Source organism: Ammospiza caudacuta, chromosome 2 (assembly GCF_027887145.1).
Source record: "Ammospiza caudacuta isolate bAmmCau1 chromosome 2, bAmmCau1.pri, whole genome shotgun sequence".
In the NCBI taxonomy this organism is placed as follows: Eukaryota; Metazoa; Chordata; class Aves; order Passeriformes; family Passerellidae; genus Ammospiza; species Ammospiza caudacuta.
In genome coordinates, this window is record NC_080594.1 from 79625702 (window position 1) to 79648388 (window position 22687).

General features: G+C 40.8%; 1 protein-coding gene across 1 annotated transcript in view; it reads left to right on the forward strand.

The window, feature by feature from the left end:
* Window positions 1-21969, forward strand: part of GPC6 (glypican 6) — a 723711-nt gene extending 701742 nt beyond the window's left edge. Inside the window, exons 8-10 of the mRNA XM_058825364.1 lie at window positions 12141-12277; window positions 21158-21333; window positions 21767-21969. Of these exons, the coding sequence (XP_058681347.1) occupies window positions 12141-12277; window positions 21158-21333; window positions 21767-21969 (516 nt within the window). The remainder of the gene's footprint in view (window positions 1-12140; window positions 12278-21157; window positions 21334-21766) is intronic.
* The last annotated feature ends 718 nt before the right edge of the window (window positions 21970-22687 follow it).

Here is a 22687-nt window from a genome sequence, read left to right on the forward strand (position 1 = left end):
GGATTTTAAATTTTTCAAGCCACTCCTCTCTGAGCATTTGTACATTTGAAAGCAATTGTACATTTGCTCCCTTTCCTCCACAAACACCAGGTCCCCTCAAGGAAATTGCTGTTCTTGTATGCAAAGATGTAAGAGCAGTGAATAGCAGTGGAACAGTCTGTCTGAAACTCATTTTCATCTGTTTCTTTCCTTTTTTATCCCAAGTGTTATCTTATTCATTATAAAATATTTCTGTTCCTCTATTATATTTTCTCCTTTTCTTATTTTTTTTTCAAATTCCCTGTATCTACACCGGGTAGACGTGGCTTTGATGGACAGATGATATATGATAGTTTGAGACACATTTGACAGAACATGACTTTGGCCTGCATAAATTACTGTCAGGAAATTTTCAAGGAAGTACTGAAATAAATTTGCAGTGACTCAAAAATGTGTTATAAATTATAAGATAATCCCCACCATGGAATGATTTGATGCCTTAAAACAATTGAGTTTTTTACTTTAGGTGAATCCTCATAATTTTCCCTTATAGTTTAACTTCTCAAACTGCTCTGAACCCTTTGAGGAAAATATTTTAGAAGGGAAATTTCCCCTCTCCCTTGCCAAAAATCATATTTCTTTTCTGTCAAGCTTGTGTCTCTGCTCTCACAGGTAGTTCAGAGATGGCAAGGTTTGGCCTTTCCTTACATACTTGTATCAACTCCTACGAGGGTAACTAGGATCCTTCTACCTTGTGTCACTATCTTCGACCCTTTTCTACTCCAAGTCACCAAATCCCAGTTTTTCAAATGACATTCTTGAAATACTCTAATTAAGAGGATAAGAAGTGAGAGTTTGTGAAGCTCAAAATCCTTATGGGATCTTGAAAATCTTCTTCAGGCAGTGGCCTATATTTTATGCATTCGGTATCAATGGTAGCTTTGACTCCGTGAGAGTAATCTCTTCTGTCTGCTGAAGAGCTCCTGACTGGAAAATAACTAAAATAGACAGAAAATTTGAATGTTTCTATTATTATCTTTAGCTCCCTTTTGACACTACACTTTGTGAGGGTGTATATTCTTTTTTTCTATTTTGAGTTTTTTCTACACTGTGAAGAACTCTGGAGTTATTTTTATAGACAAAATTGCAAATTTTCTAGATTTTTAACTCTCAGTCCTCTGAAACTGCTTTTCTTAAAATCTGCAGTCTTCACTCTTGTAGTAAAACAAATCCAATTTTCCAGTTTTTGTCACTATTACTAAACTTCCCGAAACATGGATTTCAAAGCTTCTAGATTTTGGAGGCAAATAAACTGCAGCACTTGTTACTTTTATAATGTCATTATTTTTATGATAGACATTGACCATGATCCCCAAATGCCTGGTGTGGCTGAAAAGCACCAGCAGACAAAGGTGGGGTAGTTACTTTGAAAAAAAAAGCCAAAGAAATAACCAGTGCACAGCTGCCTCCACCATGAGGGGGCTGGCACAGGAGCTGGGCTGCTTTTAAGCTCCTGTGTGCGAGGAGCAAGCATCGATCTTCTGTCCAACTCCTTGCTTCCATCAGGAGCAGAAACTGGCAGGAGGCTGCCTGCCAGCTCCAGGCAGCTCTGCATCTCAGCTGTACCTGTTTGTTCTCAGAGACAGCGGGAAAAACAGGCAGGATTGCCTGGGTTTCCAGGGAAGAATGAGACGAGAATATTTTACTGCTCTTTGTGAAGTGACTCACTAGATATCCATTGCAAATTGATTGCTTTGAGTCCTGTAGCTTTCCTTTCACCACCCACCCTGCCCTCACAGCCCACAGCAGAAGATGCAGAACAGATGCATTCCCATTTTCCATTTGTATTTGGAAATATCCCAGTGACAGCATCCTTGTCCTGGCAGAACCACACAGCTTGACTTCTCCCTACAGCCTCTGTGATGCTGGGGCCTCTTGTATATGCACTAAAGGGAGGGGAAGGTATAGGCACAGAAAGAAGGTCTGTACATGTGGAAAGGAGGAAAAAACCTACCAAAATCAAGTTTACATACACAGATGCACATCTTCTTCTTCACTCGGGCCTCCTCCCTTGGCAGCATCCAGAAAGTGTGTCCCCCTCAGCAGTGTGGTGACAGAGTTCCCAGATGCCAGCAGCATGCTTGTGGTGGCAGGGAAGCCTGCCCAAGAGCCACAACAGATACTCAAGCAGTAGCACCAAGCCTAGTTGCATGCTGTGTTTACCTGATTGATTTAAATATAGCTTGAATTGTGCTATATTATTGCTGCTGTTAGGTAGATGTGTTGGGAGAAGTGGAGAGACTTTTTACCGGATGCGGAATTCAAGAAAGGAAAATAGAGTTTTCATTGTAAGGAAAGTACTTGGAGATGTAGGGGAATGTTTTCCTTATCCAGTGACTCTCTGATTTCAAGTAATTTGCTTGGTATATGATTATTTTTCATCTATATGGGGTCTTCCTTTTCTTCTCTTCATTTTTCTATTTGGAATAAAAACTCTTTGGGACAGAGAGCTCATTCGAATTCACACAGTATGCTTCAAGTGCTGGAAACGGTGCTCATTCTTATCCATCAGTGTTTGCTCTTTAAATTGTCCAGATTAGATTTCACAAATGGTTTTTGCAGTGTATTGAATTTATGGCAGAGGTGAGCTGTGCACCTTGAATTCGTACTGCTTACCAAGTCACGGGGCTCAGACTGAGGACTCCAGAAATACATATCTGCTTCAAAGAGAACCAAAGAAGGGGTCCATTTCCTGATTCAGGATTAGATTGAGCACCAATTTTGAAAGAGTATTCATGACTTTGCACCCAGCCGTGGCAGAAAACCGGGAATTGATTAGTCTCATAAGATTTTTGCTGCTTTAGGATAAAATCTTATGAGAACACCCCATTACTTTGCTATATTCAATCTGGACTTAAATTTTGTCCCTCTTTTGGAGTGATTCTTGAACACCAGCAGCAGCTGGACCCACACCCAACCTCTCCATCTCCTGCCTGCATCTGCCTGGGTCCCTGGCAGCCCTGAGGAGCTGTGTGCAGTCGTTCTGTGAGGATCCGCTAATTGGGGTACGTAACCCTACGGTGAAAGGACAAGGGAGTGCAAGGCCACCTCAGCTCCCCTGCTCAGTGGGAAGGCAGTGACAGCCATTAGTGCATTGACACAGCAGATTGACACTACCAGGCTCTCTCTGACTCCGATTGTTTTCCCGATAAGCACTTTCCCTGCTGAGCCCACTCGCCCTGCTAGAAATGTCTTTTTACATAACTTTGTGTCTCTGAAAACATTACCTTTTTCATTCTCAATATTTTGTGATTTTCACTTAGATGTTTTAACAATTTATATTGCGTGTGACTTAACACCAATTTGTTGATATCTTTCTCATCCCTAAAACAACTCTGAAAATGAAATTGTGGCATTTTCCTTGGACAGTCTAGAAAGAAAATTTGGCAGAAAAATACAAAACTACAATGAGCAATTGCAATATCACAAAGCCTCTATGCTGACTTTTATTTTTTTCCCATCTGTATATATTCACCACTTGTAATAACGTGGATTTGTATGTATTTGGATTAAAATAAGCCAGAAGAAAAATATCCAGGCCTTTGAAAGCAAGCTCCAGCTTGCTGGTTGCCAGCAAGAGAATGACTGGCAACCAGAAGTGTTAGGGGAGGGAAATCTAGGAGGCATTAATTTTGGATGAAATAAATTGTGATGTTGGAACAAGCAGGAGTTTGCATTATACGGCTGGCTGTAAGTTTGGGGTGTTCCCACAGAACAATAATAATGGCAATATTATTAATCTAGATTATGATGTGGAGAAGAGCACTCTACTGTTCTAATGCCTTGCTCTCTTCAGCTGCTCTCCCTCAGGCTGGGTCTGTGGGACCTGGGGATAAGAGGGCCTGAAAAGTTTGGCTTTGAATCACTGAGAGTACTCTGAGAACTTCTTCAGTTTGGAAAGCAAAGGAGCTATGTCAAGAAGTAACTACTAGAAGAAGTGAAGTTAAATGTAAGGCTACTTCAAGTATGAAGTACAATTATCCTTGCTCTGTTATGAAAGGATATATCCCAGCTCTGGCTGCCCTTTGAAATCGTACACTTCTCACGGCTCTTAGGAGGCTTCAACTATTTTTCTGCTGTGACACATGCAGTTCCTTTTAAACTCTTGAATTTTAAGAGAAGAAACAGACACTTCAGGTACCAGATGAACATTTCCAGTACAAACGAAAGTCTATGTAAGCTTGAAATACTCTATTAGTAATTGTTTACATTAGTTATTAACATTTTTGCTTGGAGAGATGAAGGACTGTTCAGAAAGAATCAGTGCTTAACGGCTTAGCCTTGCCACAGAAAAGCTTCTGGCATTTTATCTTTAAGATTCCAACATATTTCTGTTGCTACTTTAATACTTACCTGCAATAAAAAGCTGATTCCTCCGAGTGCTTTGGATTTGCTCGAATCAGATTTATAGACCAGCTTTTTAGTGCTGCTCCTAGGTATTGCAGGGAAGAAGAAAGCTGCTTCAGGTCCTACAGATTTCCATTTCAGGGTACTGATGCTTCCAGTACCTTCTACCTTCCAAAAGCAATATTTTTATTTACTATGAATCAAAGTGTAGAGTTTAAATGGAAATTATGGAAAGGAATTTAAGTGGAATTTATGGAAAGGAGGACACATTTATGGAAAGGACATTTGGGCCAGGTTGCTCCACCATTGGACAGACTTCTGCCCTTCACCTCTCCCCAGCCAAAATGAATGTTGAATGTGGCAGGAGTTTTGTGTCAGACTCTACCTGCCTGTAAGCAAAAATGTCAGTGTTTTATTAAAATAGAAAGGTCCATTTGATGATGTGAGACAACGTTGCTCTCTCTGCAGGCTGAAGGTAGGATCCCCAGGTGAGGGTTAAGACACAGAAAGGCAGCAATGCCAAAGGCACATGCCTGTTTGCTTGTACTCTTTTGGAGCACCAGGCTGTCAGCTCTGAGCAGTGACTGTCCAGCCCCTACATGAGCAATGGCACCTGGAGCCAGCAAACCTGAGATGTGACACCAGCATTTCTGGGCCACAGATGGCAAGGAGGCCTCCGTGAGATAATGTCAGCTCTCATGCAGACCTGCAAATTATTTTCCTGAAAAACATGCAGTAGGCAACATGGATTGTTTTAAAATGCCTGTTTCAGGTCAAAGCTCAATGAAATAAAATTCAGCTAGGTCGTCCATGACAGCACCCTGGGCGGTCACATATAAATCACAAGTTGCAGGAGACTTGCCCAGATCACTGCAGGTGTCTCAAATGGCACTAGAAACTTGAGTGAGTCTGTGTTTGGTTTCTGGGGATTGTGACATGAATGCAGATACATAAGTGTAGGAGTATTAGTGTGGAAGCTGAATGCACCCTAACTCTCTGAACTTATATGTGTGTTATTTCTGAGAATTCAGTAAGGTTAATAGCCTGTCTTTACTGTTATTAAAAGCCTTAACTTTTTTTTTTGTCAGAGAGGTGATAGTTCTCAGAGAACATGACAGCAAAAACTCCTTTCATTTTACTTTTAAATGCTCTGATGAGAAAAGTCTTGCTTTGTAAAGTCACCTGGCTCATTTGTTTTATTTCACAAATTACCCAGGTGCCCATTTGTGCTTCTTTACTGGGATTCTGCATTAGTTCTTGATTAGAAGAGCTGTCATCTGCTTTTCTGCAGATTCAGAAGCATGAATCATGAGCAGGCAGTTATTGGTAAAGCTCCAGACCATTTCAAGTCACAAAGTCAGAGGGGAAAAAAAATGATGGAAAACAAAAAGCATTTGTTGAGCAAGAAGACCTGGGTGAAATTTTCAGAACTTCTCTGCCCTGAGAAAGTATCAATAACCATAAAATTTCACAGCCCCCTTTTTAGAACCGCAGCCTTAATGTTTTGTAGGGAAAATAAAGCTTTGGTTAACCTTGGCAGTGGCAGACCTCATTAAAATAACAGCCTGTCACTTTCGAGTTTAAAATAACAGGGTTGTCAGTTTTATATTCAGCGGAACAATCTACGGTCTTATTCTCTGGGAAACACAGTTGGTGTGCTGAGGGGGGCTGGCAGCAGCATCAACACTGAGCAACACTGCCATCTCGAGGGCCCCCCAAACCCAGGGTGCTGCCTGGCAGCTGGGGCTGCGCGATGCTCAGGTCCTGCTGAGTCCATGTGGCACACATGCCTCACTTTTTAAAAAGCTGGAAATGATCCGCTGTCAAGTGCATGGTGGTTTGGCAACTGCTTGGCATTTATTTTGTGTGAGAAAGTATGGAAATGTATAATGTATGAAAAGAAAAATTTCCATATAGAGCAAATAAAGTTCTGCCTCGCTTGTTTTATAATCGAAGCAAGTTACCCTCACTGAGGTACCTAGTGTGCATTGAAATTTGGGGCACCTAATGAGCCATTCTAAACAAAACTATGTGCCTAAGCTCTCTATATCTAATCAGTGGAGAAATGAAGGTTCCTTTAATAAAATATCTGAGAGAGATCCTCTTTAGCTAAATAGCTGGGTGAGATAGAGGTAGCCCAGTTCAGTTGCTTATACATAAATGGCTAGTGCCTCCAAGATATCTATAGGAAGATGAGAGAAATAACAAAAGACACACAGGAGACACATCTTTCTTGGGTGACAGTCCCTAAATCTTAGTTAACTGCTTTTCATTAAGCCCATTTTTCAATGAAAATTGTGTCAGTTAAAATACCCAGCTGTCCTATACTATACTGCGTATGACATGTGATCCTTGCCCTGACTGTGGGACACAGGTGCAGCAGACATATAAACATAACTTGGTTAGAAACAGTATATAATATGTGCTTGCTGGCCTACTCCTTTTAAACAAATTGTTGGCTGTTAGTCAAAATGCTTTCAGGTTAAATCCCTAATGGACATAAATCTGCTGGATGGCAGAACACAAATCAAATGGTGGTGAACTGTTTGTTCTTCCTACCTGGCCATGCCCATGATGAAGGGCATGCCTCTCACAATTCCACATGCAGCTCAGGTACTCAAGCACCATATCCACAAATCCATTATCCAGCTGCCCACCATTATACAAGCTCTACATTATTTTTAATAAAGACTGCAAGGGTGCTGAGTGTGTGGCTGGGTGTCTTAGACACTTCTAGGGCAAAGCAAGCAGCAGGCAAACAAAAAGCTTGTCTGGTTTTTCACTGGAAAATAATGCAGAATGAAGAAGTGGCATTAGTTAAATGCTGCCTGTGAATGAAAGGGCAAAGGAGTCTGTGACTAAAGAGACTGAACAGACACAAACATGGCTCATGATGGCTGCTTTCATGTCTGTTCTCTGAAACAAAATGTCAGACCTCTTTCCACTTGCTGTCTGTAGCTGTTCTGTCAGTGTGACACGCTGTTAGAATATACTTTACATACACGGCCTGAAGCCCCTGAAATTTCAGCACCTCATCCCAAGCAGCCACTCCAAACATCTGCCAAGTGTCTTTGCTGCCACATACAACCCACAGACAACATCTGGGGTGGCACTCTGGTACTCCAGAGAGGCAACTTCCAGGGAACAACCAGAAACATTTGTACATTTTTCCAGGTCATAAAGATTTAATTCACAATGGATGTTACATCAAGATGTCTCTGAGCATCCACAGGCAGAGAGGGTGTTGACAGAAAGGCAAGCTGAATATGCTTTCTCTTCAAAAGGAAAATCTTTCCGAATTGCAGAATAAACAAGGAAAAAATGCAATTGAAAAACATCAGGAAGAAGAAAGAGAGGTTAATGGGAAACATTTCTTCTTAACATAAAGACTCCACATTATTTTATTTCATTTATTGCATTAAACCTACATCAGGTTTGTGTGCATTTCACCATCTTTGAACATGATTTTAGCATCTTCTGATAGTCCTTTATCTTTGAAAGTAGGAATTATATGGGTGGGTATGATAAATCTGGAAGGAATATGAGATGGTCTTGACAGGGGATGATTTGGCAGAGCAGGATGAAAAGAAAAAAAAAAGGAATTTACTTTTTAAAAATTATTTTAGGGAATCCACATTTAAAATTTGCTTTTTGTCCCCAATTGCTTTTGAGCAGTTTATCACACTGCCAAAGAAGCATTCTTCCATCAGAAATTAAGTCAAAGTGATTCCATTGGCAATTGTCTGCCTCATTCACAAGCAAGGGTCTTTCTGCAATCTTTCATGCCTTATGAAACTGATATTCAGCACATTTTTATTTTTACATGGTATATTCAAAACTTACTTTGAATCTTCATTTTATCCAAATGCCCTGAAATAAAGCAGGGAATGTAGGGTCTGATTCCTACTAAAGTGATGGGCTTGCTTTTAGCTCACTTCATGACTTTGGCATGCAAGGTGAGTAAAGACAGAAACATGGGTCAGCTTTATTTACCTTATAGCTGAGCCCATGCTGATAGGCCTGGAACTGAGCTCATGGGTGCCTTTCCAAGCTCTGCTGAGGAATTACATGACATACGTGACTGACTTGGTTGCATAAGTCAGTGGCAGAAATATACTGCATTTCTCAGTGTAGCTAGACCATTCCTGTAACTCTGGATATTAGTTTCTCCTTCAAAATTATGCAAATACTTAACTTTTCTCACTTACACATTAATGCCTTTCTTCTGTTAGCAATTATAGATCAAGACAAAGCTATTTTAATATCCATTTTTTTATGTTCTGAATAAATTAAAAATTTAACTTTTTGCGTGTTTCCTGCTGTATCTTTTTTTCTTATGAGGAAGTATTGTGATTCAGAACAAGTTTCATACCTCCAAAGTAGCTGAAAAAAGGGTATTTCAATATAATATCAGGGCTATGTCAGGAAGATAACTAGGGAAAATCAGGCTAGCTACAGCCAAAGATATCCAGCTGTCTTAATCCCTATAAATCTCTGCTAGAGCAAGTGGAAAGAAAATATGTAAAATATTAAAACTGCATATGTCTCATATTTAAATGTTTCCACAGAAGTCTAACCAAGCTTGAAAGTTAATCTTTAATTCAAAGAATAGGAAATACCAAGGAATCATTTACAAGGCCACAGGTCACCAGGGAATACAGTAGTCGGACTTCATAAATCACAAGCAAGCAATGCTAACTGAGTCTTTAGTGGGTTCTATCTCATTTTCAAGGGTCTGTACATCTGTTGCATAGTTTTTAAGTGTTGGTGGCGATCAAAACAATGTACAGAGGAACATGTGTAACCATGGGGACTAATAAGAGAATTTCTGTGGTCATGCTTGACAAGATCCCAGAACTGAAACCTCTGAAATCCACAGGCAAAAGTTAACAAGTCATGGGCAGCATTGCATCTCTTAATTCTATTCTGCATTTAAAGTTACGTTATGGTAATCCAAGGTCATTGCCTGCCCAAATATTCATCTCACAGATTAATACCAGGCCATCAGGCTACTCCCTAAAAGAGGAGGTGAATCAATCAGTGTTCAGAATTCCTCTAGCAAAGCCATCAGACACCACACTGCACTTCCAGAAAGTTTCAGGATGAGCTTTGAGGAACCAGTTAGACAGATGTGCAAACTCCAGTGCTAAAAACTGAGGATTAACAGAGGTCTGGTCAGATAGCAGGAGAGGACAAGACTCCAGAGACTGAGTCCACGCAAGCTGTGTAAAGCTGCATGGTGAAATAAAGCAATATGAAAGTATGAGGTGGGAGATAGCTGTGAAGAGAAACATCTGAAGGACATAAAAAATTTTAAAATGCACCTGAATCAAAGGCATCTTGAGAGGCTGTAAATGGTAACATTTCCCTAAGCTGTAGTAATTTTTACTATTGCTGCCTTTTGTGAGTCATGTAAATGTCTGCTTCCCCCCAGGCTCTAAAATGGGAATAGCACCTCAGAAGGATGCCTCTGAGATTTAATTAGTTGTCACTTACCAATGATCCTGAGTAAAGCAAGACCATCTTGCTTTATCAGGTGTACCTCCTTAATACAAATTAAAAAGAAAATCCATTAGGAAGTTTAGTGATTTGTTATCTAATATAGAGTATGCAGACACCATTTAATATCTTCAGAAGAGACTGGGGAATGGGAGTCCTCATTTTGATTTTCAGGGAATATCTGGAGAGCATGTGCAGCATGTGAGCTGTGAGACTCTCTCTCCATCCTTTTACTGGTTCCATGAAGAGCTTCTACTCCGAATTACGGCCCTTACAAGGGTCAGGGGGAAAATCACTTTCCAATAGGTGTTGAATCACTTGTTGAAAGCAGAAGTCTGCAAGTCCTAGAGCCCCAGCTCTAATTGAATATGGGCAAAATATGGATGTAACTCCAAGCACATGAGTTTTGAATAGCTTTACATAACTTCCAGCAAGCAATGAAGTTACTTCTCTGAAAGGTAATTACTCACAACCAATATCAATCAGATTACTCATGTAAATAGTAAGCCAGGCACAAGCAATAATAAGAAAATCTATCCCTTTGACTTTCATGTTTAGCAAACTCATATTAATGGATCCTCCACGCTATAATCTTTATTCCTTACGCTTCCTATAAAATTCCTCTATTCTCACTGTGTCCTAGCAGTGAGATTTACACACCATGAGCAATGGGCAGTTTAACTGAGTTGATTGTGCTGGTTAACTGTCCCAGTAGGGACCTTGGGGCTTTTACCCTCAGCATGGGCAGAAAGGGAAGAAGAGGGATTGCTATCTCCCCAAAAACCCTGGTCCTATGGACCAAAGATATCAGAAAGGGCAGGCACCCTGAGACCATCTCCACTTCTGCCAAAGCCTTGCTCACAGCCTGTAAACTGGAATTTATTTTTTGGCTTGACAGGGCTCCCCTATTGAGACTTTAAAGGCTTGCAAATGCCACTAGTATCTCATGTGAAAACAAAGCAACTAGGGCTTGGCAAGGGGTGTGGAGGAGATTTATAAGGTGTCTATCATGGCAAGAAACACTGTCAACAACCCATAGAGAAAAATACTGTCCTACTTATCTTTTGTGGATGAAAATTCAAACAGTGCTTCTGAAATAACATCCTCAGCTGTTTCTATCTCCTGACTTATAAAGTGACATTCTGCAGAGTTTAAGCATGGCACAGCAGCATAGGCCATTTGTGAGGAGAGCTATCATGTCCTGAGAAAAAAAGATAAAAGAGATAAATAGCTGAGTACAATATTGTACCTCAACAAGCTAAAAGACAATCTCAAAACTGAATGGAGGAATGGAGAGCTTTTATTTCTTGGTTTTTTAAAGAACAAAGCTTAGTGATTTCCTTTAAAAGCTATTCTACAAGCTCCCCTAAATCCTATTACAACTTAATGTGAAATGCATCTGTTTCCATAAGACCCACAGTGGCGGCATTCATCCTTTGTAGTCTGTCCTTTGTTGTTTTTGCTATCTATTCTTGTCGATTTCCCCACTCTAGTATACCATACACAAAACAAGAAGGATAAAATTTTAGTCAGAGCATTTATTTATTAAGTTTATGCTGGAAAATCAGTTTGTTCCTGCTTGCCACCTGAATCATGCCAAATTAAATTATTGTTCAAGGAATTCATAAGGTAAAGAAACTGTTTCAATACTGTCCCAACATTTCTTGCATGTGGATTCTGTATTCAGCTACAGATATTTAGCTACACATAATAGCAAGGATGAATACAGCCTCTGCGTGACTTCTCACTGTAACTGAGATCCAAATGTACTGCAATGTATTCAGCCCGTGTATCTTAAATCAGTTCAACATCAGCTCAGCACTGCACCATTTTTTAGAACCTGCACATGTAGCTGCCTATATAATATTTTTCTAAGACATGACCAAGCTGGTGGGTTTATCTGATGTACACTATTTAACTGAATTCACGTTCAGCAGACTGTGAGGCATATTAATTCTTAAAAAGGTGTATATTTAGAAAATCTTAGATAAATGGAAACTAGGAAGCACAAGATGTAACATGCTTTTATTAATGTCTTGCCTGTGAAAAAAGGTGACTTTGATTGTTTGTATGTTCTGAACTCAAATGCTGGGTGTCTTGTTTTTAAACACAAGGAAATTAAGTTTTAGCACCTTTAGCTTTTTTAACCTTCACCATCATCACCATTACAAATTTATACAATGTATTGTTTAACATTATAATTAGCGTGGCTGATGTTTTTTAATCTGTTTTCCCTCTCGTTGTCTCTTAATCAGGTAACAGACATTAAAGAAAAGCTAAAGCTCTCTAAAAAGTTCTGGTCAGCCCTGCCCTACACAATCTGCAAGGATGAGCGGGTGACAGCGGGTCCGTCCGTCGAGGAGGACTGCTGGAATGGCCACACCAAGGCGAGGTGAGGGGGACCCCTCTCCACCCCACCCGGCCCAGATCCCCACCTGGCCTGAAGCATTCATGAAACTGGGGTCTTTCACAAAACTGCTTATGAGGGTGAAACAGAAATGGGGAGAATAAGTCACTGTCCACACGCTCCTTGTAGCCAAGATTACTTATTGTCAAAATGCCATTAAAGCCAGAGTGTGAGTCTGGGTAAATGTGCGCAGAGGGTCAGTATGTGAAGGCAGAAAATGTGCATTGGTTCAGCTCCAGAAGGATAATTTATACTGAGATTTCAAAGAGCTCTTTAGGTCCATTTAGCATCCCTGTGTTGGGACTGACAGCTTGTGAAGAAATTGCACTCTCGGGATACCATACTGGGATGAAACAGAAATTGGAATTTCAGCTCTACTTGCTATTGGCTGGCAAAGCTTAGGGCTATTTACTGGGGGGGAGGCAAAAAATGAAAAATCACCTCCAGAGAATAAATGTAGCACTCCTACTTATCTTGTGTAGAAGATTTGACCTTATGTTACTTCTTCAGAGGTAACTGTGATCATCTGCCCATGTTTGTGATGAGTATTCTGTGAGTTTTAATTTTGAAGTTTACTTGGCCCTGGCTGCAGCAGAGCAGGAGCCAGCAGATGAGCAGGTGTCTCCAAAAGTCCCAGTGTGGATTCATCAGCTGACAGAGAAGAGGATGTGATTATCCCTGCTGAGAGGGGGAGGAATTGGCTCGGGGACCATGCCAGGGGCATGGTTTCAGGTGTGCAGCAGTATCCTGTGCTTCTGGGTAAACGTGGGGAGTGGAGAGGTTTGAGTGTCTGGTGACAGCTGAATCTTGAGGGAAGTGACACATTCTGGCACTCAGGGACTGGAATCTTTATTTTCTTTTTGCCTGAAAATACGTATGAAGACAGAATATAAAAATTAGCCAAAAAGAAAAAACAACCTACCAATTAAACAAACAATATAAAAAAATGAGACAAGCATGTAAAATATAAAAATGGTGAAAGTAAGACTACATAGGAAAAAAACTTAGAAAAGTGCTCAGTGTCATTTTAGACAGATGTATGAATGGATAGATGCATAAATAGATTGCACCCACCTCACCATCTCATCATCTGATCATTTTGACGAGGAGCACAGTTTACAGGAGGATGTTTCACACTGAATGCACACCATTTTTTCCTTGCCTTACTACATAGCCTTCAAAGGAATTCATTTTGCAGACAGGAGGAGGGGGCTGTTTGGGGTACTGCTAGCCCTTTGAATCCGCTTATGGATGCATGTGAACAAATCTGTCCAAAAGCATGAGCCACTGCTTAGTTGCTGAGTCCCAGATCCAGAGAAAGCCCCTGGGGATTCAGAGAAGTACTAGGAGGAGTGTCTGGCTATTACAGGACTCATCATAAAGGAACAGTGAGAAAGGAGAAACAAAAATGCCTGGTTTCTCTTTTTCTATTTTATCCCTTCTTTATGAGCTTTGAAAGACATGAGCTCAGGCCTGTGCACTGCCAGCAGTTAAGCAGAGTTTCAAGGCATGCCAGCTAAATGCCATGAGCCACATCAGGGTGCATGCATCAGTAAGAGATATGTGCTACTCTTTCTACAAAAGAGCAGCCAAATCCCTTAATATCTATCTATTCCTCCTGGTTTCCATGCTTAACCTAGTGTCTGTACCACATCTGGCAAATACTTGGCAGCTCTCTTCTGCTCCTGCACTGAAGGGTTTGGCACAGCTTCCACGTTTGTTGGGAGTTAAGGAGGTACATTTTATGCATGCAGTTTTTCACCCTTCTTTTGCAGAATTTATCTTATGAGAAGCCTGGGTTTCTTCAATATGCCTTCTGAGATTAATGTTCTGGAGAGAGAAGAGCAGTCCTCTGTTAATAATCTCCTTGGTAATTGAACACAGATGTTTCACTGGATGTAGAGTGACAGCTTCAAAATATTACCTGAAGATACCATTTCAGCAAGTCCAGCCACTGCTCTCCTGCCCAGTTTCTGTTTAATATCCATTCTCAAAGAAAATGCATAGTCATAGTCTTAGTAACAGAATTCAATAAATGCTTCAGGTGGAGGCAATAGTAATAAATCAGAGAAACACCACAGAATGCCATGGCTGGATATGAAATAGTATTAAAAACAATAGTGAAAATAAATAACTCTAAATGCAAAATCACCTCTTGGCCAGTGGACAAATACTTTTACTGCAGCAGAAAAAAAAAAAGTTTCCTTGATCAGACTGATTAGTATCTGATATCAAATACTAGCTCACAAGAACAAGCATAGCAAAATCTGGCCAGTATTCATATATATATATACATATATATATATATATCTGTGTTCACAGTGTCAGCTGTCACAAGCACCCTTGTGCTATATGACGAGCTGCATGTTGAATTCCACAGAATATGACAAAAACCTGTGAAAAAAAAGGAAACTTAGCCACCTCCTGTCTTCCTAGACATTAAGGCAGTAAGTAAGAAGACAACATGGTGTTGGCTACCATTGGGAAAGGAAATTATTGCTGGGGTTTTAATCGAATCCTGTTTTAGAATGAAGAATTAGAAACTTTGAATTGCCAGATAGACATTATGCCTTATGCTTCACTTTACACATCACCTTTTGATGCTGCTTTTACAGGGGAAAAGAGTTACAAACCTGAGATCACAGAGAATGAGAGCTTGGCTTTCTCCTCAGAGAGGCATTACACCAAGGTCATTTGTGGTTATTACACTCCCTAAATATCACTTTGCTGCCATGATTAATTTACAGTGACACCAGGTCACCAGCTGAAGGTCGCCAATTCACAAGTAATCATGGCATAACAGAGCCATCCATTTGGTGTTCTGGAAGGGTGCACTTGGCTCATTGCTGATCCTGTACAAATAATGGTTTTAATCAGGTCACATCACGTAGAAACTAGTGTTGTGGAAATGGGAAAATATTTATTAGATGGATGAACCTCGTTTTTTTTGAAAAATTCATATTAAAGGTAATAATAATAGCTACTTCAGACAGAGTGCCTTTTAGAGAGATGCCCAGCAGGATTTCTCCATCGTATTTGTATTCACAAAAGAACATGAACATAATTTTTTGTTTAAAGAATTAACATCTTCTACCAGATGTGCAGAGACAGATTTCTGAAAGCTATTTAGGATCTAAAAAACAACATTAAGATCAAACTTTGAAAATTTACCTCCCTCCCTACATGCAATTAAACTCTTAACAGCAGTTGATGGCAACTTCACTAATAGGTATTCTTCAGAATCAATGTATTTTCCCAAGAATTATGGAAAATCAGGCTTTAGGACTTAAACCAAGTCCAAGGTATTAATCTTTGAATATATGACTTTTACTGAAGTAAGAACAGCAACCAAATCCAGAACCCTCTGATGCTCAGGAGAATAACCTTGAATTGCTCCAGCCAACTCAGCCAGCTCATTCCAATCAAAGCATTTGAGAGACTGTGCTCATGCACTATCGTCCTGGTGCTCATGCTCACCAGGGCTGTAGAATTATTAATATGTCTCAGCTCTGAAAAGCTGTAATCCATGGAATAGATGAGACCTGCATTCCTTTCCACAAAGAAGCTATCACTCCTCCAAACAGAAGAAGAAATAGAATTATATATGAGACAGAAAAATAAAACAAACAGAAAAACTTTGAGAAAGGTAAGGAATAAAAGGGAAAATGAACACTATAATTTTCAATATCTAGCTCAAAACCTCAAGGTATGTCACCAAAGCAAACAAAGGATAGAGTCTCAGCTGTCCTGACATTCTTTACTTCTCCTGCCACACATGTGGAAGTGTCTACTTCTGTGGCAGAGAGCTTTTAATTTCTGGTGAAATTCAGTGGGAAGACTCACCAGATCAGTGTTTGCCCTGAGGAAGTTGCTCACTGCTGTCCAGCAAAGCTTGCAGTGACAATGAGTTGAGTGTCCTTTAGCTGGATGGAGGCACAGATGACTGTTTAGCACCACTAGTGAAAGGGGGAATAAACTACTTCTCACCAAGTGTGAAAACTGCTTATTCTGAATTGATGCTCTAATTTATTTTTGTATCCTAAAAAAAACTAGCAGTGAGGATTTTCTCCCTCTCCTTGTGTCTGCTCAAGCTTTTCTCCAAGATGGAGGGGAAAAACCAAACTGAAAATATCCTTTGGGGATTACCTCCTGAGCAAACAGAATCAGATGAGGTGAACTAGTTAGCCAAACAAGCCAATTTTCCACTGCACTTATCTTTCTGGACCAGATGTGACTGACAAAACCCAGCCCAGCCTGAGTAAGCCTGTGCTGTATTTTGTATTCTATTGCCTACAATTCTGTGCACCTGGAATAACTCCAGCACTGCCTAGGTGGCATGCCCCAGTTGTACTGCAAGCAGCTGCTGTGGCAGCAAAGTATGGAGAATGTTGCCCTTAAAGACAGATTCTTTTTAATAATCAGAGGAGTCCTTTCTTTTTTTTCTTTTATTTTGTTTGGGGGGGTGGGGTGTCAACTCTACATGCTTTATATATGTGATTGATTCATCAATAATTTTTAGACTTGAAAAGGAAGCAGACACCATGGAACATTAACAGGTTATTAAAAAAATAAAAGAGGGGGAAAAGAGAAGTGGTTTTAAATAGGCTTTGTGGTACTTGGCCATGATGTGCCAAAAGACATCTCTGCTGCATCTGCTGAGACAAGCAAGAACTGTGGAACGGCTAAGAGGAACAGAAAGCATTAATATTTTAGAAAACAACATAAATTACACTAAAATCCTGACATAGCTGAGCAAGGAGCAAACACCACAAAACAAACAGTATTGTTCAGCTTCTCTATACTCAGAGGGCTAAGAAACCTTGCTTCTCTTTTTTATTTTCTTTTTTTTTTTCTTTTTTTTGCTTTGCAAGGAGGATGGAAAGAACAGACACTGATTCAGGTTGGCACTTCTCTTCATTTATAATGGGCATACAGTTCCTGTAATGGCCAAGCCTACAAAGAGATCATTAAGGAGAGCAGAAGCAGCAGCAAAGCTTAAAATTCACAAGGGTGTCTCAGCTTACGGAACTGCAGCAAAAGCAGCTGTGTTCAACAACTTTGCCCAGCCAGCAACAAATCTTCTGTCAAATCATGGTCCCAAGACATGGCTTCCTATTCGGTGTGACTTAACCCTACCCCACACACATCAAAATGTTTTTGTCAGAACATGTGTTGGGCTGCCTCTCCGAGGCTGCCACTCAACCCACTCGCCTTGGGCTGCCTGTTCTCATATCTGCATCAGTCCTTTAAAGAAAGGAAAGCTATTTGAAGCTATTTCATTCAATAGAGGCTTTTCTGTCTTTCCTCTCCCCCTGCAAAGAAGCAGGTGAACTAGTTGAGTGATGAGGGCAGAATCCAGCTACACATTCAAACGTGTAAATTCAGATACTTCTATATGGGTGAGACAATAAGGGATATGCTGCCCAAGCAGTCGTAGTATCACTGGAGATTCTTTGGGCTGTCTGGGATGAGTGTGACACAGCACACTGCCTCCCCTCTGGACCAGAGCCCGGGCTAAAACTGCTTGAACATTTCTAAAAGCACCAATGTTAACATGCCTGAAAAGACCCCCAGAATCCTGTCAGTGTACTCAAAGAGGCAATTTTCCACTGCCTGAACACACTTACCTACTGCTATGTAAGATGGTCCAAGTAGTCATGGCACCTTCATGGAACTGGGAAATTAGACCCTGGACCTAGTGGATATTCAAACCCTACTGGAGTGGCAGCATGACACCAAGCAGCCCACATCCTAGTGACTAAAATGGAATTCAGGACTCCATCCAGCTGCCTTAAGAAAAACACACAGTATTAGATGCCCCAGATGTCCAGGACCTCCCCCTAAAGCCTGCAGATATGATCCAGAAAGCCTCACCTTTCAGAGCTAGTGACAAGAAGAGGAGGAATAACTAAGAGCATTCAAATGGCACCAGCTGTCTATGTTTATGCAAGGAAATCCCAGCAGATGAAACATAATGAACTAGTCATTTGGCCAAAGGCTCATGGGACTCCAACAGCTGTCCCTGCTCCACTGATGAATAAACTCCTGACTAGCTGTGACTGGATGTGGTGGTGGCTAGATCTGGTGAGAGTGGGACTCTGCTTATGCCCAGACACTTGCATTTGAATACACAAGATTTGTGTAAACCTAAAGAATAATTTTCAGCCTTTCTAACTCTTTTGCTATTATGTCCTAAATGCCAAGGGAATTTAAGCATCCAGCTAACTCTTAGGCAGTGTTAAGACCATGGATTTCTTGTGACCTACACCAAGTATGTGTCCCTTACACACCTAAGTGAGGTACACTTGCCAGGAATGCTTTGGGGGTCACCAGATCCTGGGCAGATAAAGCACGGTGTGTAGCAGTTTGACAAAATCATTGAATGGGCTGTCCCATGTAAAGTTAGACAATCCTGAGAAGGACATGAGATGCACACTAGTCACAGTGCAAAATACAAACCTCCATGAAATGCACACACCAGAGCACTCTCTAATTGCTTTGTCAGCATATTCTTCCTTTATTATTGATGGTAAGACAAAATGAAATCAGAAAGAAATCAGTCAAAGAAAGCCTGTGAGCTGCCCTTCAGAGCTATCCTTAGGTTCTCATGGACAGCTTGCAATAAAGGGCTGCTAACCTTTCATAAACAAGGAAATCAATCCACATGAATATTTAGCAATTTCAGATCACTTATAGCTGCTAACAGCTATGGCCATTGTCATGGACAGGATACAGAGCAAGACAATCATCCTGTCTGAGCCAGTAGTTCAATCCTTACATTCTTGCTTTTTTAATCAACTTCACCTTGAAATTGCTGATTTACTACTAGGCTGAGTAATTTATCTACAGCAGCCCTTTCATTGGTAGAGACGTGTGACAGATGGAGATGCTGTTCCTTTGCAGTCCAAAGCATCCCTGCCTGCCAAGGTCTCCATCCTACTGCCTCCAGGCAGCTCTGCAGAATTATTTCCTATTCTGTCTTTAGTGATTCATAACACCATGGCCTGCAGTCTTCCATACTGGGGGAGGTAGCTCTGTGTTCTCACCACAGTAAATCTGACTGCAGGAGTCTGGATGGGATCCCCACAGCAATGTTATTTCTCATCGTGGTGCCAGTGAAACAGCAGGATATGCAGCTTGAGGCTGGGTATTTTGGCAATCATATTTGGTTCTTTGATTTCACATATTCCCAGGATTATTCTCATGTATGCCTTCAAAGGCCACTGGTGGCAAGTGAGTCTCATCTTGCAGAGTGAGGACCCATCACACTGAGACTGAGCCCTTCCTTGGTGCAGCACAGTGTGGTTGTCGAATGAGGCTCCAGAAGCAATGCAGAGCTTATTTTCCCTTCACCATGACTTCAACAAAGTCCTTTCATCTCCCTTACTTTCACCTTTTTTTTCCAGAGATATTTGTTTTTCCAGACCGATATGAGCAATGCTGTCATCAACGCCAGACTTCAGTGCTGGTAGAGAATTGGGCATGCACAAGTGAGAGTGATGTGAAATTCTCTCAAACTATATTTGGTACCAAGCATCACAAAAGTTTGTCTTTAGTAGGCTAGACTGTGCTATCATTACTTATTGTCTGAGCACACAAGCACACAAGGACTCCCACAAACATCAGTAGGACAGCCTGGTATGCAAACTAATTACAAAATAGATCATATCCTTATAAAGAATGTAAACAAAGGATAGATCTGCCCCAAATCCCTTGCAGCCTAAATATGAGACAAAGATAGTAGGAAAGACAGACAAGAGAGGAGGGAAGCTGTGATGCACTGTTTTCTCAGGGTGCCATGCCAGCATAGAGAAATAATGTCAACCTTTTTTCAGCCTGGCATCTGTAAAATGCACTGATAATTTTTGACAGAAATTCGAAGCAGGAAAAAATGTAGCTTTGCAAAAGCCTACAAGGAGAGCTTCCTGAGGACAAAGAACAGCAGGGAACAAAGAGTGCATCTTTAACAAAGGGTAATGGAGATTTTTACTGTAGGACGATTGGAGGCACGGGCTGCTTTTTGTAGGGGAAAGATGTGCAAAAGCACACTTGCTGCTTGCAAGCAGCCTAAGACTGCATTATTCAAGGTCAGAGAAAGGAATGCTGCAGTAATCAAGAAATTCTAAGGTAAGAGCCTGAATAAAAGATTCAGATTTGTGGATGGATAGGAAATGCCATACCCTAAATGTTATGCACGAAGTACATGACACATGAAAGCATAGCCTGGTTTAAAGGAATAATGACCAAATCAAAGAGAATACTGGAGTTTGGTAAAATTATAATGCTTTTTATGGGCCTGGATGTCATGTAGGCTGGAGATGTTGTTCATGGTGGTCTGCAAAAGAGATGCAAAGAAGAATTGGAGAAGAAAATTAAGTGCTCTTTTAAACTAGAGCCATAATACCTCAAGATAGGCTTCTAAACTGTCTCAGAACAACAAATATGCTATATACAACAAAGGACTTCATATTTTTTAAGCAGAAAGAAATAAAAACAGAAGAATGCACTGTTAGATGCTTAATTTAGTGTTCAGCCATTCATGTCAGCAGAGGATATGAATATGTGGTGACTTACTGCTGGCTTGTGAACCTTTCCCATAGTTCACACAGTCATTGCTCTTGCTGGGGAGTATATGGAGAGTTAGGAGGTTGAAAAACCTAAATCCTTTCTCCACATGCTCCCCATGCAGCTGTGCTACTAAACAGATCCTTTGGAGTCAGTAAAATTAAAAACTATATTTTTAAAGCAGTTTTAATGGATCTGTTTAAGAACTGCACATTGAATTTCTTAGCACATCATTTACTGCACAGTGTTTTATTTCTGGAATTACTGTGCCTCACACTAATCTTTCATTCTGCTGCCTAGATACTTGCCTGAGATTATGAACGATGGCTTGACCAACCAGATCAACAACCCAGAAGTAGATGTGGACATCACAAGGCCAGACACCTTCATTCGACAGCAAATCATGGCCTTGCGTGTCATGACTAACAAACTGAAGAACGCGTACAATGGGAATGATGTCAACTTCCAGGACACAAGTAAGAAACCATTAGCTGTCATTACATAGCTGTAATTTTGGAACCCATTTATAAATTGGCTCCGCTGCAATGACTTTGTGGTCTTTGTGCTCTGCGCTGCTGACAACATAAAAAGTCTTTTTCTGTTCCATGAAATTCCAGTTATATAATTGTTTCTTTTGCTTCTCTTGCTTATCTCCACGTTTAATACATCCAGACACTGAAGGCTTTCCATAATGCCAGCAGTCTGATCCTTTTTCAGAAGAGCACTTAATCACCTAATTAAGTCACAGTGGGTTTCATTTGGAAGCTTTACTGAGTGAAATTTAGCACCACCAACACTTCCTCATTCCCAATGTGTTCATCCCCACTGGGGTGCCAAGTGGAAGGGAGCAAAGGGATGAAAGCTGTAAGCTGTATCACTCACGCTGATTCCCTCCCTCCTTTGTGCCAGGTGACGAAAGCAGCGGCTCAGGCAGCGGGAGCGGCTGCACAGATGACATCTGCCCCACCGAGTTTGACTTTGTCACCACCGAAGCGCCGCCTGTCGACTCGGACAGAAGGGAGGTGGAAGCTTCAGCCACACAGCCTGGCTGCTCACTGCAGACATTGCTCCTCATCTTCCTCAGCCTCCTACTGCAGAGACAGTGGAGATAATCCTGGATCTAGTCAGAGAAACTGTGTTTTAGCTACAGAAACAGCCTACTTTCTTCTTTTCTTATACTCTTGGACAATGGACCATGCCACAAACACTTGCAGTTTTCTACAAGATGGCAGTTATTGCAACCTGCTTCCCATTTTAGTTTTCCCAAAGAGTACCAGGTGCCAGACTGAACTGCTTCCTGCTTTTTTCAGATATCTCTGAAGACAATATCCACTCTTGAGAGAATTCTTTCTCAATTCTTTATTACAGGAGACTTTCTGAGCTTCATTTCCTTTTATGCTGCAAAAGGGAAAAAAGATCTTACAGTATGTGTTTTTCCCCAGTGAGAAAAAAGACGGGGGAAGAAACCAAGAAAGTTTTCTTTCTGAATCAAGCCTGACTCAAGGCTGCTGCATTTCAACAGAATATCAACAAAACAAAAAAAAAAAAAGACAAGAAAAGAACAAAAAAAAATGCAACCGTTCTTCACTGACAGCCAGGTTTCCTTTAGGAACTTCTGTAGGATGATTCAGGTTATCAGAATGATCACTGTTATAGGGAGGAAGGCTGGATTTTTTTTTCCCCAACACTAAAAAAGTATGTCTCAGCAGTGAATGTCTTGCACTCCATCTGCCAACCACATCAGATTGGTATGAAGGTAGAGAAGCTGAAAAATAAGTTTATCTTTTAGTATGGTAGTAGCTCCACTAGCTTCAGATGTCATGTTACAGT